The sequence below is a fragment of the Platalea leucorodia genome (assembly GCF_965183815.1).
Source record: "Platalea leucorodia genome assembly, chromosome: 3".
Lineage (NCBI taxonomy): Eukaryota > Metazoa > Chordata > Aves > Pelecaniformes > Threskiornithidae > Platalea > Platalea leucorodia.
Genome location: NC_138825.1, coordinates 25,282,506 through 25,295,903, shown reverse-complemented (window position 1 = coordinate 25,295,903; position 13,398 = coordinate 25,282,506). Strand labels below are relative to the sequence as shown.

Sequence of the window (13,398 nt, the reverse complement as noted above, 5' to 3'; positions counted from 1 at the left end):
ATACCTGTATTGCTTAAATTATAAAGTCAATACGAGGGATGGTTTTCACATGCTGTTTAGTCTGATGTGTCCCTTCCAACAGTAATGTAAACACCTGGCAGTATCAGTGCTGCTGTATTTACTGTTGCCGACTTGTATGCGATGTACAAACATAGAAGCAGCTTTATTCTTCCAACCCAAAGGAAAATGACACTCTCTTGCCCTTCCCTTTCCCCATCCTTTCTCCTTCCTCAGCAGGATTGAAAATGCCACATCTTTTATGTCTGCATTTTTTTTTTTTTAAAGTTAAAATGAAAACAGTTGAAGGTATAGAAGATGAACCAGTGTAAAGTCTATGTAAAGATATCCCAGCTGGCTTTCTGTTGACAACCCTGGATGTTGAAAATGGCTTAGGTGTGGCAACAAGATCCCTGTGGCTGTGGAGATGCAGCTATGGATTTTAAAATGGCTACTTTGTGCATCTGAGCTTTGAAAACGGCAAACTGGAAATGGTGGATTTAAGTTAAGATCCCATCATGAAAAATCGATGGCCTAGTTAATCCAGCATTAGTATTTTGTAATTTCTGACCAGATCGACTGAATTCCATGAGCACTGTTTAGAAAAAAAAAATGTTTTCATTTGCAAATTATCAATGTATTTTGGAATTGAAAAAATTATTGCTACTGCACAACACTGTCCCTCTGCAACAGCCTGCCCACACGGAAAACCATTCTGGTCTGCCCTGTTGCTGAATATCTTTATGAGCATAATCATTGTTGGACAACTCGCCAAGCAGAAACTATTAGTTAGTTAAAATGTTAAAATGTTTTAGCTTTGCAGTATTGCTTCCTCTGTTCTTTTGTTGAACACCAATTATTATTATAAGGATCATGATTATGAAATAAGTCCTGTTTTAAAGGTCCAGAATGAATGTAAGTTGTTACATTCCTTAAGATATTTATTGCAAGTTTAAAAATACTTTTTCTTGATGTGTACTGTTTAACTCAAATGCCGGTATATATCTGCAATAGAGATATAACAGGAATACTTTTTGTGATAAGAATTTACAGTAGGGGACACTGCTGAAATAGGAAATGTTTCATATTTCTCGAGATTATGAAAATGTCACTAGTGGCAAGCTTGTTCATTTTAGCCGCTAGAACTGAATTTTTCAAGAACGACATTTATGAAGTATATAGTTGTATAAACTTAGAGATACATGTTTGATATTTGACTGAATTTTTTATTAATATAGTGAAGGTTTTATAACCATAAGTGTAATTGTTAATCTTTAATTATGGAATTATCTGTTCTACAAAAGTGTTTTAATTAATTGTAGTTCATTTGATCCAAAACAATGCATGCGTGTATTTTCTTGGAGTTTTAAAATGACTGTGTTTTAAGAAGTACATTTGCTTGCCTAGCTCAATAGAGGAATATTTTGGGAAACTCTCATTGTAAATCTTTGTCTAATGCATATTTTTCTTTACCAAATAGTTGCAACAGTAAAAATAATTGTGTTTGCCATCTAGCTAAGGTGATGCTGTTACTGATATTGTGGATTTTGCATTCTCCTTAATGGTCTGGAGTTTACAGCTCTGCTGCATGCTGAAGTGCTTGGGGTGTCTGCTGACGATTAAATTGTAGCCTGACTGAATGTTAAAACTCAAGCAGAGCAACACTGACCCTTTTCTGGTTTATTGCTTGGATTAAATGAGTGATTTAATCTATTTACTGTGTAATGTATATTAATATCATTGTTTCATGAATATTGACAAAAATCTTTTTAAACTTGCAGCAAGTAGTGGCAGCAATAAATGCAGGAATCATACCTTTAGGAAACACATCTACTCAGATCAGTCACTGGGACTTGGGAAGTTCCTTCTTCTTTGCTGGCACTGTTATAACCACCATAGGTAGGACACAGCTTATTATCTTTTCATAGTAAATGAGCTGAAACTCTTTTGATTTCTGGTGTGTACATATATTTGTTAATGGTCAATCTTCCAAATCTTCTGGTTCAAAGTAGAGAATTACTTTTTAGCTGCAGGGGCAGAAATTATAGCTGTCTGTAAGGATCGCTAGCTGAGTAAATGATTCTTCTGTAGAAGAAAAATGTTGCTGTATATTTCTGTGAGGTGACTAGAAGAGGTTGTGGAAACATTTTCTGGGGGGAATTTGGTCAACTGTGTAATCACACGTGTTAAATAGGGCATGATTTAAAGCACATGTGCATTAAACCTTGACTGAGATGTATGGAATTTCAAGTCTGTACAATCTGTATAATTCTGTGTTGTTGTTTTCTCTAAATTCGGAAAAAGATGAGAACATGGTGAAGATTCAGTTCAGCTTAATTTAATCAGTTATGAGTGTTGTATTGATAGGCAGATTTACATTCGAAGGCTTACTTTGAGGCTTCTGTTGCATTCAGAAGTCCCAGGCTGTAGGGTGATTTACCCGTGCTCGCAAGCCCAGGGAGTTTTCTGGATCCTTTCTGCATTTGAGAGCCCCTGTCCCTCTAAGCAGGTGTGAACAGGAGCAGCATTTGATCTTTCAGTTTCTTCCTTTTGACTGCAATGTAGTGCACATGGTATACAGTTCGAGGATGCAGTGTAGCTAACAGATCATCGAAGGGGCATCCACAAAGGTGGCTGGAAATTTGAAGAAGAAATCAAATGAAAAAAATTTAAGACCTACATTGTGACAGTAATATATATGGAACTGTAGCACTGTTAGAGTAATTATCCCTACGTAATATTTATATGCATATTGTGATGGAAGGGGATGTTATTTTCAAGTGTTTTATGTACCTTTGTTCTCTCTTTATGTAGAAGTGCATGAATACTGTATTTTTTGTGTGTTCGAGTGTATACATGTGTCTATATACGTATAAGTATTACGTCTATGTGTAATATTTTTTAACATCTAGAATAACTGAAACACAGGTTTAGTGAAAACAGAGTGAAACTTTTACCTTCCTGAGGTTAGTAACAAACTTAATGATTTTATAGTAGTAGGTCCACAAGGTAATAAAAAAACAAGTATTGAAAAACGTAATATTAACAGATTATAACCAAGAAAAGTGAGAACCTTGAAAGGATAACTTTATGATCGGTCTTATGTTATCCTCTTCTGACAGCACAAAACTTCATGTCATAAGTAAGTATCCATGGTCCTGTAGAAAGTGCTTAATATTTGTGTCAGTTCCGAGGAGGGATAAAAGTTAATGTATGATAAGTGTTCAAGGAATTAAATGATTCAAAAATTATTTTAAAGCAGTGGAGCATTTTGTTTCACTATTTTGTTGCTAAGTAAAACTAAGGCTTTTCTAAATAAAAATGTTTCCTGATTTAATTTATTCAACCGAAACATGCGTGAGTCCTGCTTAGAGGAGAGAGAGATCTGCAAAGGCATCCAGGCCACAAATCCGCTGTCCCCAAGAGGCAAGATAACCCAATAGGAAATACATTTGAAAATTAGTATTTCAGGTCATTTCTGCAAACCAGAGTCATCAGAATCAGGTATGATTGGGCAACTGTAAATATTTATTTCAGGTTTTGTGATAAAAAACTGAGAAAATCTAGGGGAAAAAAATATTCCATAAAATATTTTGGCTTTGGAGTAACTGTCTTTTTCATCAGAGACCCTTTCTGATGGGAAGCTCCCAGTCAGTTGCAGTTTTGAGCTTTGTTTCTTAGGACCTGAGGACAGCATGCTTACATGAAAGCTGTAGTGTGGTTGGCGTTGTCTTACTGCTGTGAACCACCTTCCCGATGGTTCACAGGGCTTGCAGTGTGACAGCAGGCGGAGATGTCATGAAAAGTCCTTGGAATTGTGACTTTCCTGGGAAAATGGTGACGAGCAAAAGTTGGGTGTGCTTTCCCTTATTTCTTATATTGTTACGTGCCATCAAGTGATTTTGTGTTCAGAGCATTATCTTTTCATATATGAGTAACCTTCTGAAAATGAAGGCATTCCTTCCAATTAGGGGGCATATGGTTATCATGTAACTTGATATTTTAATTTCTCAGGAGACTAAAAATGCAGTTTATGAGCATCTCCAGAGATTTGCCATTGATTTCAGCCAAACACTACAGATATTCTCTATGGACAAAGACAGGACCTTAGAGAATCATAAAACAACTTTGCAGAAATAATTTGTAAAAATGATTTTATAAATATGAATAAAATTTATAAATATTATGTCCTTTAGACTGTATACCTTAAGAAGTACTTGAATAGAAGAAAAAAGGATTCCTACCATTTAGAGAAAATGATAGCTTTCCAGTGTTGCAGCAGATTCTCTAGCTTTCCAAACCTCTTATTACTATAATTTTACCTTACCATTTAGCCCACACTCCTCCTGGTGATATCTCATAATCTAAGAAATTCAAATGGAACCAAGAGTTTATTTATGGATAGTGTTTCCCAGACCTTTCTTGAACGACATTAGCACTTGCATCCCACAAGTGTTTGGTTCCTGGGGAGAGGGGATAATAAATAAAGACTTTAGCATTTCCCTAAGCAATAAGTCATTGTTTTACAGTTACTGTTATTATTGTATCACAGTAGTGATGAACATTTAAGTGAAAAATATTGACCATGTATTTTGGTGGCTATTGGCAGCAGTCCAGAACCATCTGTAGTTTCTTACTCTTCTGGGTCTCCTGTAGGCTGCTGAAAGGCTCTGTGATGGGGACATGTAAATCTATTGAGCTTCAAAGCCAGCTAACAAAAGCAGAGGTAACACTAGAGAAAGCATGGCTTGATGTTTATTTAACAAGTTTTTTTATTCTCTTACAATCTTTCATGTTATCCAATAAATGTTACAATGAATATTATAAAATTAATAAACTCAGTTTTAATAGAACATAATCTGTTATACTGCTACTAGATCTTTCCTAAGAAGTGGATTTAGTTGAGAGGTCAGGGTCAAACAATTTCACAAGACTTTATTTAGAAAAGATCTTTCGTAGCTTTTTTTTTCCTGTGTCTGAGTGGGTTGGTTTTGGCTTTGCATTTACTACTGTACAACAGCATAAAACTTGTTTCAGGAAGGGACCTAACTGGTTATAGGTTTGGCTTGCTTAGTTAGGTGTTCTCACTTGTGGATATGTTTCTAGAACAAATACACCTCATCTCGACAAAGAAATGTGAAACTACGTGATTACTCTGTGCGTATGGAGCAGTTTCAGACAGTCCCTAAGAGGGAAAAGGGTAACAGGGGGAAATGGGAATGTAAATATTGTCTACGAAAAATATTGTTGCATTGTGCCCTGGGATACTGTAGATGCTGCAAGGCACAATGGTTACTCTATTTTTCTACCCGAAAATGTCATTATCCAGTCAGTCCTGTTCTAAAACCACATGTCCAAAGAAAAGGAAAAAGGGAGTTGAGAAGAAAAGCAAGAAAAAATGGTAACTCAATCATAAAGCTGGAGATAGTGCTGAGGAAGAGGCGAAAATAATCTTTATATGACCTCTTCTTATTCTGAGAGCTGATTGTTGGTGCTGCGTGTGTTTTTTTATCCTCTAGATCATTTCTTCAACAGGTAGCCTAACTCAGAAATGGGCATACAGACACAGCCTTTGCACATCCTGCTTCCCCCCAAACAACTTATATTTTATGGCCCAAGAAAGTTTTATATTGGCAGCAGGGTAGGGAAGGAAACCTCTCTTACTGCAAGCTTGAGACCCATATCTAGAAAAATGAAAAAACAAATTAGACATGCCAAGGCCTTGAGCTTAGCAGTTGTTTTCCCAAATGACTGCTGTCTCGCCACATAAAAAATGTAGTGTCAACCGTAATTTCAGAAACTGTATCATGAAAACATCTGCTAGACTTCTATGGATCTTCATCTAAAATAGCTGCATTATTTCTGCTGTTATTCCAGCCAGTCTATAATGACTTTTTCAAGCACTGCAAGTAGACATATAGTGGAAAGGGCACTTACTCAGACTCCTGGAAGATGGAGTATCTTGAATAGTAGTTGCGAGCACGTTGGGAGTGCCAGCAACCTCACTGGTAGCTGTGGTTTGCCAGAGCACATCCTTTCAAAAACAGAGCCATGTCTACATGAGGGTGAGCTCACAGAGCTCCACTGATACCTTAGCACTCGAGGATACTTTGCAGCTATATTGATGTCCAAATCCAATAGTTGCTAATAACTGTGTCTCCAAATCAAAAAAGGAAGAACACATAATTTCTTTTTGTCTTTTCCCCTTTTTACACCAGCCCTTGATTTTTGAATTCAAACTTCTCATTTGCATGGGAAACTGAACCTCTTGAGAAGTTCACTCATGACTAAAGCCTTTAACTTAGCTTCATGCAGCTAGCTATGCTAATATGGTTATGTTTTTTGGGTCCAGAAGCCTAGCAACTGTTATTAAAGAGTGCAAAGGAATGTGAATCTTTTTTTAAAAAAGAAAAAGAAACAAACATTTATGTTTTAGAGAACAGTTGTGAATAGCAAGCAGCTAAGATTCTGAAAAAAGATGAATATTTTTGACTAGAAATCTGAACTTGATTTGTCACTTTTAGAGTGGCAATTAGTTACGTATCTTCAAATGCAATTTCTCTGTAACGAATACTTCTTTCTGCCGTTTTCCCACTGCCTGGGCACAAGCTTTTCTTGTGAAGGCACAGTATTTTAAAACGTCTTGTTACGTTGCTTATTGATTTGAAACAATAATAAAATCGTGCTGCTAAATCTGTCCCTTCCGGCACCATTTCACTGCATTTTTGAAATACAAACTAACAGAATAATGTGTTGATAACTAAAATATACAAAATATGTTTGATGTTATAAAAAGACAAATATTGTTGATAATCAAATATGTTACCTATTATGTCAGATAATCATAAAGATAAAAAATTGCAAATGACGTTGAAAAAATTGTTCCCTTAGTTCAGAAAAGTAAGAAGCATAACATATTTATGTTAGAACGGTTTTCTTTTTTGTTTGTTTGTTTGTTTGTGCCACCAAAGAAGAAACAGAGCTATTGAGGATGAGCATAAAAATTTCATTTGAAAAGATTACTCCAATTTGCTTATCAGAATATAAATGCTGGGGTTTCTGTTTGTGTATTTGAAAGGGAAGAGAGAAGAAGCAAGCAAAAGAGTGTGAAGTGCAAATGCCGAGGTGATTGAGGAGGGGGTTGGTGAAAAACTCCTAAAAATAAAAACCGTAAAATATATTTGCCTGAAAAATATTCTGATATGTGATTTTCTCCGTCATATCACTATTCAAATCTGCATTTGGGACTATGACTTAAATGAACTTGACTATATGGTGGACATTGCAGTGTATGGCTTCAGAGGACCTGTTTCTTTCAAGGCTCCTCAACTTTAAATAATCTTCTTTGTTTCCCTTTCCAAAGCAACAGGTAAAGTTTCATTAGGGCAAGGTCATGGATCTTATCCTCCCCTAGGAGCCTGGATGCATGTGTCCAGATTTCATACAGCTCCTAGCAGGGTTATGTGTGTGGGAAAGGTGAGTATAACCAGTTGACAAGACCAGTTGCAGAGCAATGCAGAAAAAAAGCGGTTAAGATTTATGGTCTGTGAAAATGTGATAGTGAGAGACATGCTAAAGGGGTCGCTGGGGAATGAGGTGGAAATGCTCCTTCTATATCTTACTCTGCAGAGGACTCCACCGAAAACTCCTGCGGTCTTACCATGATTTCATATTGACTCTCAAAGTGTGTTAAATATGTATATCTCATCTGATAAAATGTCAACAGAAAGAACTATTTTATTTTAAAAAAATCCCCCTGAGATCTCTTCAGAATTCAGTCTTTCCTCTAGGATAGCGTTGTGCTTACCTTCCCATCTCCGTGCTGCTGTTCTTAATAGAAGATGTTAGAGCTAAAATAGCTTTTTAGTCTCTATTTGTATCATTCTAATTTATCTCCTTTGCTTCTTTTGTTGTTCCGGTGAAAAAGTGTCTGAATTTGACCCAGTTATTGGCTGTTGACAAATAGTGGTTCACTCGTGCTTTGGAGAGACCTGTTAGGATTTGGCAACAAAATTCTCCAAATATTTCATCCGAACTGAGCATACTCTCTCCCAGGACAGTAGTGACTAAACAAGATTTCCTCTGTAATTATTTCTCCCAGGAACAGTGAGTAGAGAGTGTATTACCACTATGCCCTCGATTTTTTCCTGCATTTGTTCAGGCGGTGAGAAAGAGGTCTTATCTGACTGGAATGCTGAGGAAATAACACTTGGACTGTACAAGCTTCAGGAGTAATAATTAGGATAAGACTACTGGGAGCTAGGGAACCTGGAACAGTGGTGGAGGAAGGACCATGGTGAAGAGCTGAAAGGAAATGATATTAGATGAAGAGCTCAGTTAGAGACATCGAGGGCTTGTATATCAGAAAAATGGAATTAAATTGAATGAGAAAATCAGAGAAAAGAAATTGAGCCTCACTGACCAAACCCACTGAGACTAAGAGAAGGAGAGGACCACTTTTTTTCCTGCACATGCTAGAATACTCAACAACCCTAAGGATGGCTCTGAAATTGAAGAAGTGCAAGTTTATGGGATGATACACAGCTTTAATTACACAGAGAAGTGCTATTTTTTCTACCAGCCCCGTTTCAATACACAGGTATCTGACATGCAGGTATACGGTAAATTGTGAGCACTTGCATGGTCTGTGGGCCATATTCATAACAGAAAGGATCTGATATTTCTGGTGATATTGTTACTTTAAATTATTAGCTATGTTAGAAAGGCTTAGGGTGATGTAGCCTCTTAGTAGTGTGAATGTACAAGGGAGTTTTTGTTGACCTAGTAAGTTCTGAATTCTGGCCAAGAAACTTGGCAGTGGATGGTATAAAGGGATGCTGTCTCTTTAGGGAGGGTAGTGGCATCAGTGACATTTCATATCACTTTTCATATCTTTTTTGCACTGATCTTTTTTTACACATTTTCGGTCTTTTAATCCTGATTCAGAGCACTGCCAACTACTTACTTTTCTTGTAACACTGAATTTCCAACTATGTTTATATTCTGGAATATTTTTTCTGACCACCTGGAATGTTTTTCAACATTGATGTGATTTCATTAAAAATTGGTTTTGTCAAAAAAGCGTTTTTAATTTCATTGATAAGCTTCCTGCTAGGCAGCACGGATGGTTTTATTTTGGTGTGGTGTCTTATTTATTTTTGGATCTTGCAAAGCAAGGGGGAAGACATACCATTTTTGCAGTTTGATGTGCTCGTACATTCTGACTTTTAAATTTTCCTTTTCCTTAAAACCAGCAAAAAGTTGTGTTAAAACAAATTGCCAGATATGCAGCTTTCCATCACTCTTTTGTACCTTCTTTCCTAAACGACAGACTACACTTAACGCAGTTCTGCTGAGGTCTTGCTGTGGAGTGAAAATGTCAATTCGGCAGTTGTGACACAGTCCCCAATTTACACTGCAAATGAGCACTGAAATTTTCACAGCTTACTCTGTTAATGCTAGTGTGCTAATGGAACGGGATTTTGTTTTCTTTATTCACATTTCTCATCACCGGCTGATCAGTGTAGGGTTTCTGAGTCTCCCAATCATGTCCATTTTAATTTCCAGGTTACGAAAGCTTGTTGGTATCAATAAAGGAAAGGCTGCCAGGAAGAATTGCTGAATATGGTTATGCTGTTTGCAGAATGCTAGGATGAATGAAATTATTTCCTGCTTCCCTTTGTGTTTATTTTCATAATTGCATCAGGAGCGGTGCAACCACCCACGAGAACCTTAAATCCTATAAGCAAACAGAGGCACAGGATTTTGGAAAATACAGAAAAAAGGGAATGTTTTGTGCTTTGTTTCTACTAAACAAGAAGTAACAAAATTGGAGTCACTGAGTGTGTCGGGTTTAGAGGTCAAGATAAAAGCACCTGTGTGTAGTGTGTATATCCCATCAGGATGATCTGTTGGTAAGTTCCCCTTTGACCACATTAAGCTGTTTACCATTACGTCCTGCTTTATTCACAGCTGTTTCCACTTACTGTTTAGTTGAGCTGTTAAACAGCACCAGCTTTTAAAAAGGGAATGGCAGCCATAATGAATGCCAGATTTTTTTTCTTTTTTTTTTTTTTTTTTTGAGACTAACGATATAAGAGCAGCAGGTTGGGCTATAACCTCCTTTGAAAGTGCACCTGACTATCTCAGCTAGAGTTCCTGCCTACTAATCACTTTAGAAAGTAAGGCACTTTTTGGGTGCCTTTAACGTAAGTTCTGGGTTCTGAAGACTTGAAGATCTCTTGATTGACAAATCTGGCCAAATAGCATATTGCTTTATACCAGGTGAGAACCTTCCTAATGTAAGTCCCACTCTGTTTGCCTATCACATTGACCTGAATGTAGGATGAAGTTGTTTTTCTTCCTGGAAACTAAGATCTGAAGAAGATTGCTTGTGTTGTATTGAGGCTTTGCCTAATGTACACATCAACTGTGCGTCTGCTCACAAGCCCCAGGAATGCCTCTTGGCACTGTGGCTGGTTGGAGCAGGGCAGGTGTTAGTGCTCGTGAGGAATAGCTGAGCCTGGATATTCCAGTGGTGTACTGAACTGGAGATCTAGGATCTGCTGAAGAAAATGCTCGGTTGGCCAGGATAGACTCTTAGCCCCCTATTCACTCAAATGTTTGTATGTAAACTGGGCTGTATCATCCCTGACAGCTGGAATTAAAAAACTGATGGATTCTATGTCAATGATATTTGAAAGATAACTACTTTTTTCTTCTTTTTTTTTTCCCCCCCCCCCAAAGAATATGAAGAGGAAGTTATACTGATACCTTAGAAGGGCTTAAAGATTTCTTGAAAAATTGAACTGTCAGTAGCATAAAATCTGATGTGTTGTGCCACCAGCATTATGGAGTAAAATAACAATAAAGTATCACTACGGCACATGAGAATATCCATTAGCATTTTATAAAAGTGTCTTTTTTTATACAGTGAGAGCTCTCTGTATTTTATAGATTTCTCATTATTGCCAGCAGCTTGGTTCCATTAAAAAAATGTGAAAAACCAAAAGGGAATCTGGGTAGAAATACAGGCAAAGGGGAAATTAACAAAATCCATTAACCTTTTTCAGCAAGTCTCTTGCTGTATTGAATCCTCTGGTGTTTTGGAAAATCTCACCCTCTGGTATCATCCTTTTTTGCAAGATCTGCACCAGTCAGTATGACTGCAAGCAAAGTTCTAGCTCACATCTCGGTGTGGGTTAGAAATCCATCTTTTTCAGGAGTACAGGTTTATTTCTACAGTAATATGCATATAATCTGCGTATGCAGTGCTTAAGATAAAGAGAATAAAAAAATGATAAAAACTGATTTGAACTGCTAATATGAGTGTAATTGTTGAGTACAAAAGATGTTCTGATGACTTCAGTTTTTCATTTGGGAGGAGCAGACATTTACAAAAGACACCTGTTACTTGCAAGTTAATAGTAAGATAGGTGGTAAAAAGGACTCGTGGGATGCAAATTTTAGGTGACGGTGCAATAAAAAACCCTATTATATGCATTATCTACCCTTTCCTGGTCATGTGGGGTTTCACCAATGACTAGTTACATGCTTTTCCAGGTGTGAGAAAAATGGGATGTAAGCTAAAGGAAAGACAAATGTCTGCTACATACTAGCTAAAAGCAAATATGTGAGGTAGTACAACTATTAGCCTCTAAAACATATGATGAGTTGCTCTCTTTCTCTAGGTGTTCTTATGTTGAGTACTAATGGTTAAAATTTTAGTCTGGACTTATGCAGTAGCATCAGGAATAATAACACCTTTTTCCTTCTAGTTACTTTCCTTTCTGAAAGTCATCCTATTCTAGCTAGGGCAGTCTCAGATGGATTTTTTTTTAAGAGGTGCAATTAGAAACGCTCTTTGATGTTAATAAGAGATTAGCATCTAAGTTTTTGCTTTTTTGTTCTGTGGGGACAAATCTGCAGATGGTTTTACTGTTGTGGGTTTACTAGAGATGTGCTTTTCTCCCTTTTCTGCACTTGTGTGGGATTCTGATGTGTTTTGCTGGACCAGTAATCAGAGCCTAGAGAAAGCCAAGTATAATTAAAGACAAGACATTATTTCATTTGGACATCTTTACTGTGGATGTTTCATAGCAACAATGCAAACAGTGTAAATTCAAGCCTTGCTTGTTGGACAGGAATTTGATGGTAATCATGGTCCCAGTTAGTCTCCCTTACCTGCAGGGATCCTTACTCAAAACCAGTTGTCCATCTGAAATCAGTATTTCGTTATGCTCAGATACTGTGGGTATGGAAGCATTAATTTGATATGTAGATGAATAGGTGGAAAGTATCAAGCAGTTTGAGTAGGAAAAAGAATTCCAATCTTGAGAATTCAGATACTTCACAGAATCCATCAAGGCAAAGGTGTTTTTCTAATGCTTTGAATGTTAACTACATTTTTTTTTCATTCCACAGAACTTCTTATTCTTTTCTACAAAACATATGTTTAAGTTCTGGTATCCAGTGTTAGGACTATATATGGTTAAGGATGACATTATTTGAAAAAGTTGGTGGTGTTTCATATCTGCCAGAATGTCATGAAGATGCCTGAATTTGTAACCAAATGGAAGAATCGGGTACATCGCTCTTGGGTCCTCTGTTGTTTTGGATAGCCAGGCTCCAACTGTAACTTCTGAATAATTGCTTCCTTGCTGTCATCACCTTTTGCTGTATAGACTTTCATCTCACTTCCTTTCTCCAGGCTTATAATCTGAATTAAGTACTTCTCAAGAATGGATTAATGATGCTCAGTACTTGTGGGGATAACAAATAAACTCTTTTCTGTCACTGGGCTTAGTTGTACAACTTATTTTAGTTCAGGAAAGTTTTCTTTTCGATAAAGATAAATACTTGAAGGATCAGATTGCTTTTATTACATGTTAGCTTTTTGTTAACCTGTGAGAACTTTCACCATCTGAAGAGACTGCATAGGAAGGAAATTCCCTCCTCTTGTCTACAGTTGCTGTTTCTTCTTGTCCAAATTCAGGAAGTTTTAGTTGTCTTTTTTCCTCTTCAACCCCCAGGATTAGCCATAGTGAGGATTATTTGTTCACCTGTAATTTTTGCAGACTTTCATTGTGAAATTATATCATTGGATCATATATTAGTAATGACTTGCGCAGTTTACCTGCATTCTTTGGGTAGCGTGGCACAAAAAAGTTATCAGGGAAAAACATGGATGGATGGGTGACCTTGGTTCACAGGTCTTTGAGGCTTTTTGTGGTGTGATGCTTCACAGCAAACAAATAATTGTGGAACCAGCATGGTGCTTGCCATCCACTGTTCTGATCTCTTTGCTGTTGTGTTGTCTGTCTTGTTTATTTACATCACAAACTCTTTGAAGCAAGTATTTTGGGTCATAGTGGTAACAATATGATCAAGCATCCCAAGTGT

General features: G+C 37.0%; 1 protein-coding gene across 1 annotated transcript in view; it reads left to right on the top strand.

Annotated features, from left to right (window-relative positions):
• The window catches only part of KCNK2 (potassium two pore domain channel subfamily K member 2), a gene marked incomplete at both ends in the record, with an annotated part of 106,547 nt that overhangs the window by 41,540 nt on the left and 51,609 nt on the right, over window positions 1-13,398 (top strand). The window contains one exon of the mRNA XM_082305446.1: window positions 1,779-1,896. Coding sequence (XP_082161572.1) covers window positions 1,779-1,896 — 118 coding nt within the window. The remainder of the gene's footprint in view (window positions 1-1,778; window positions 1,897-13,398) is intronic.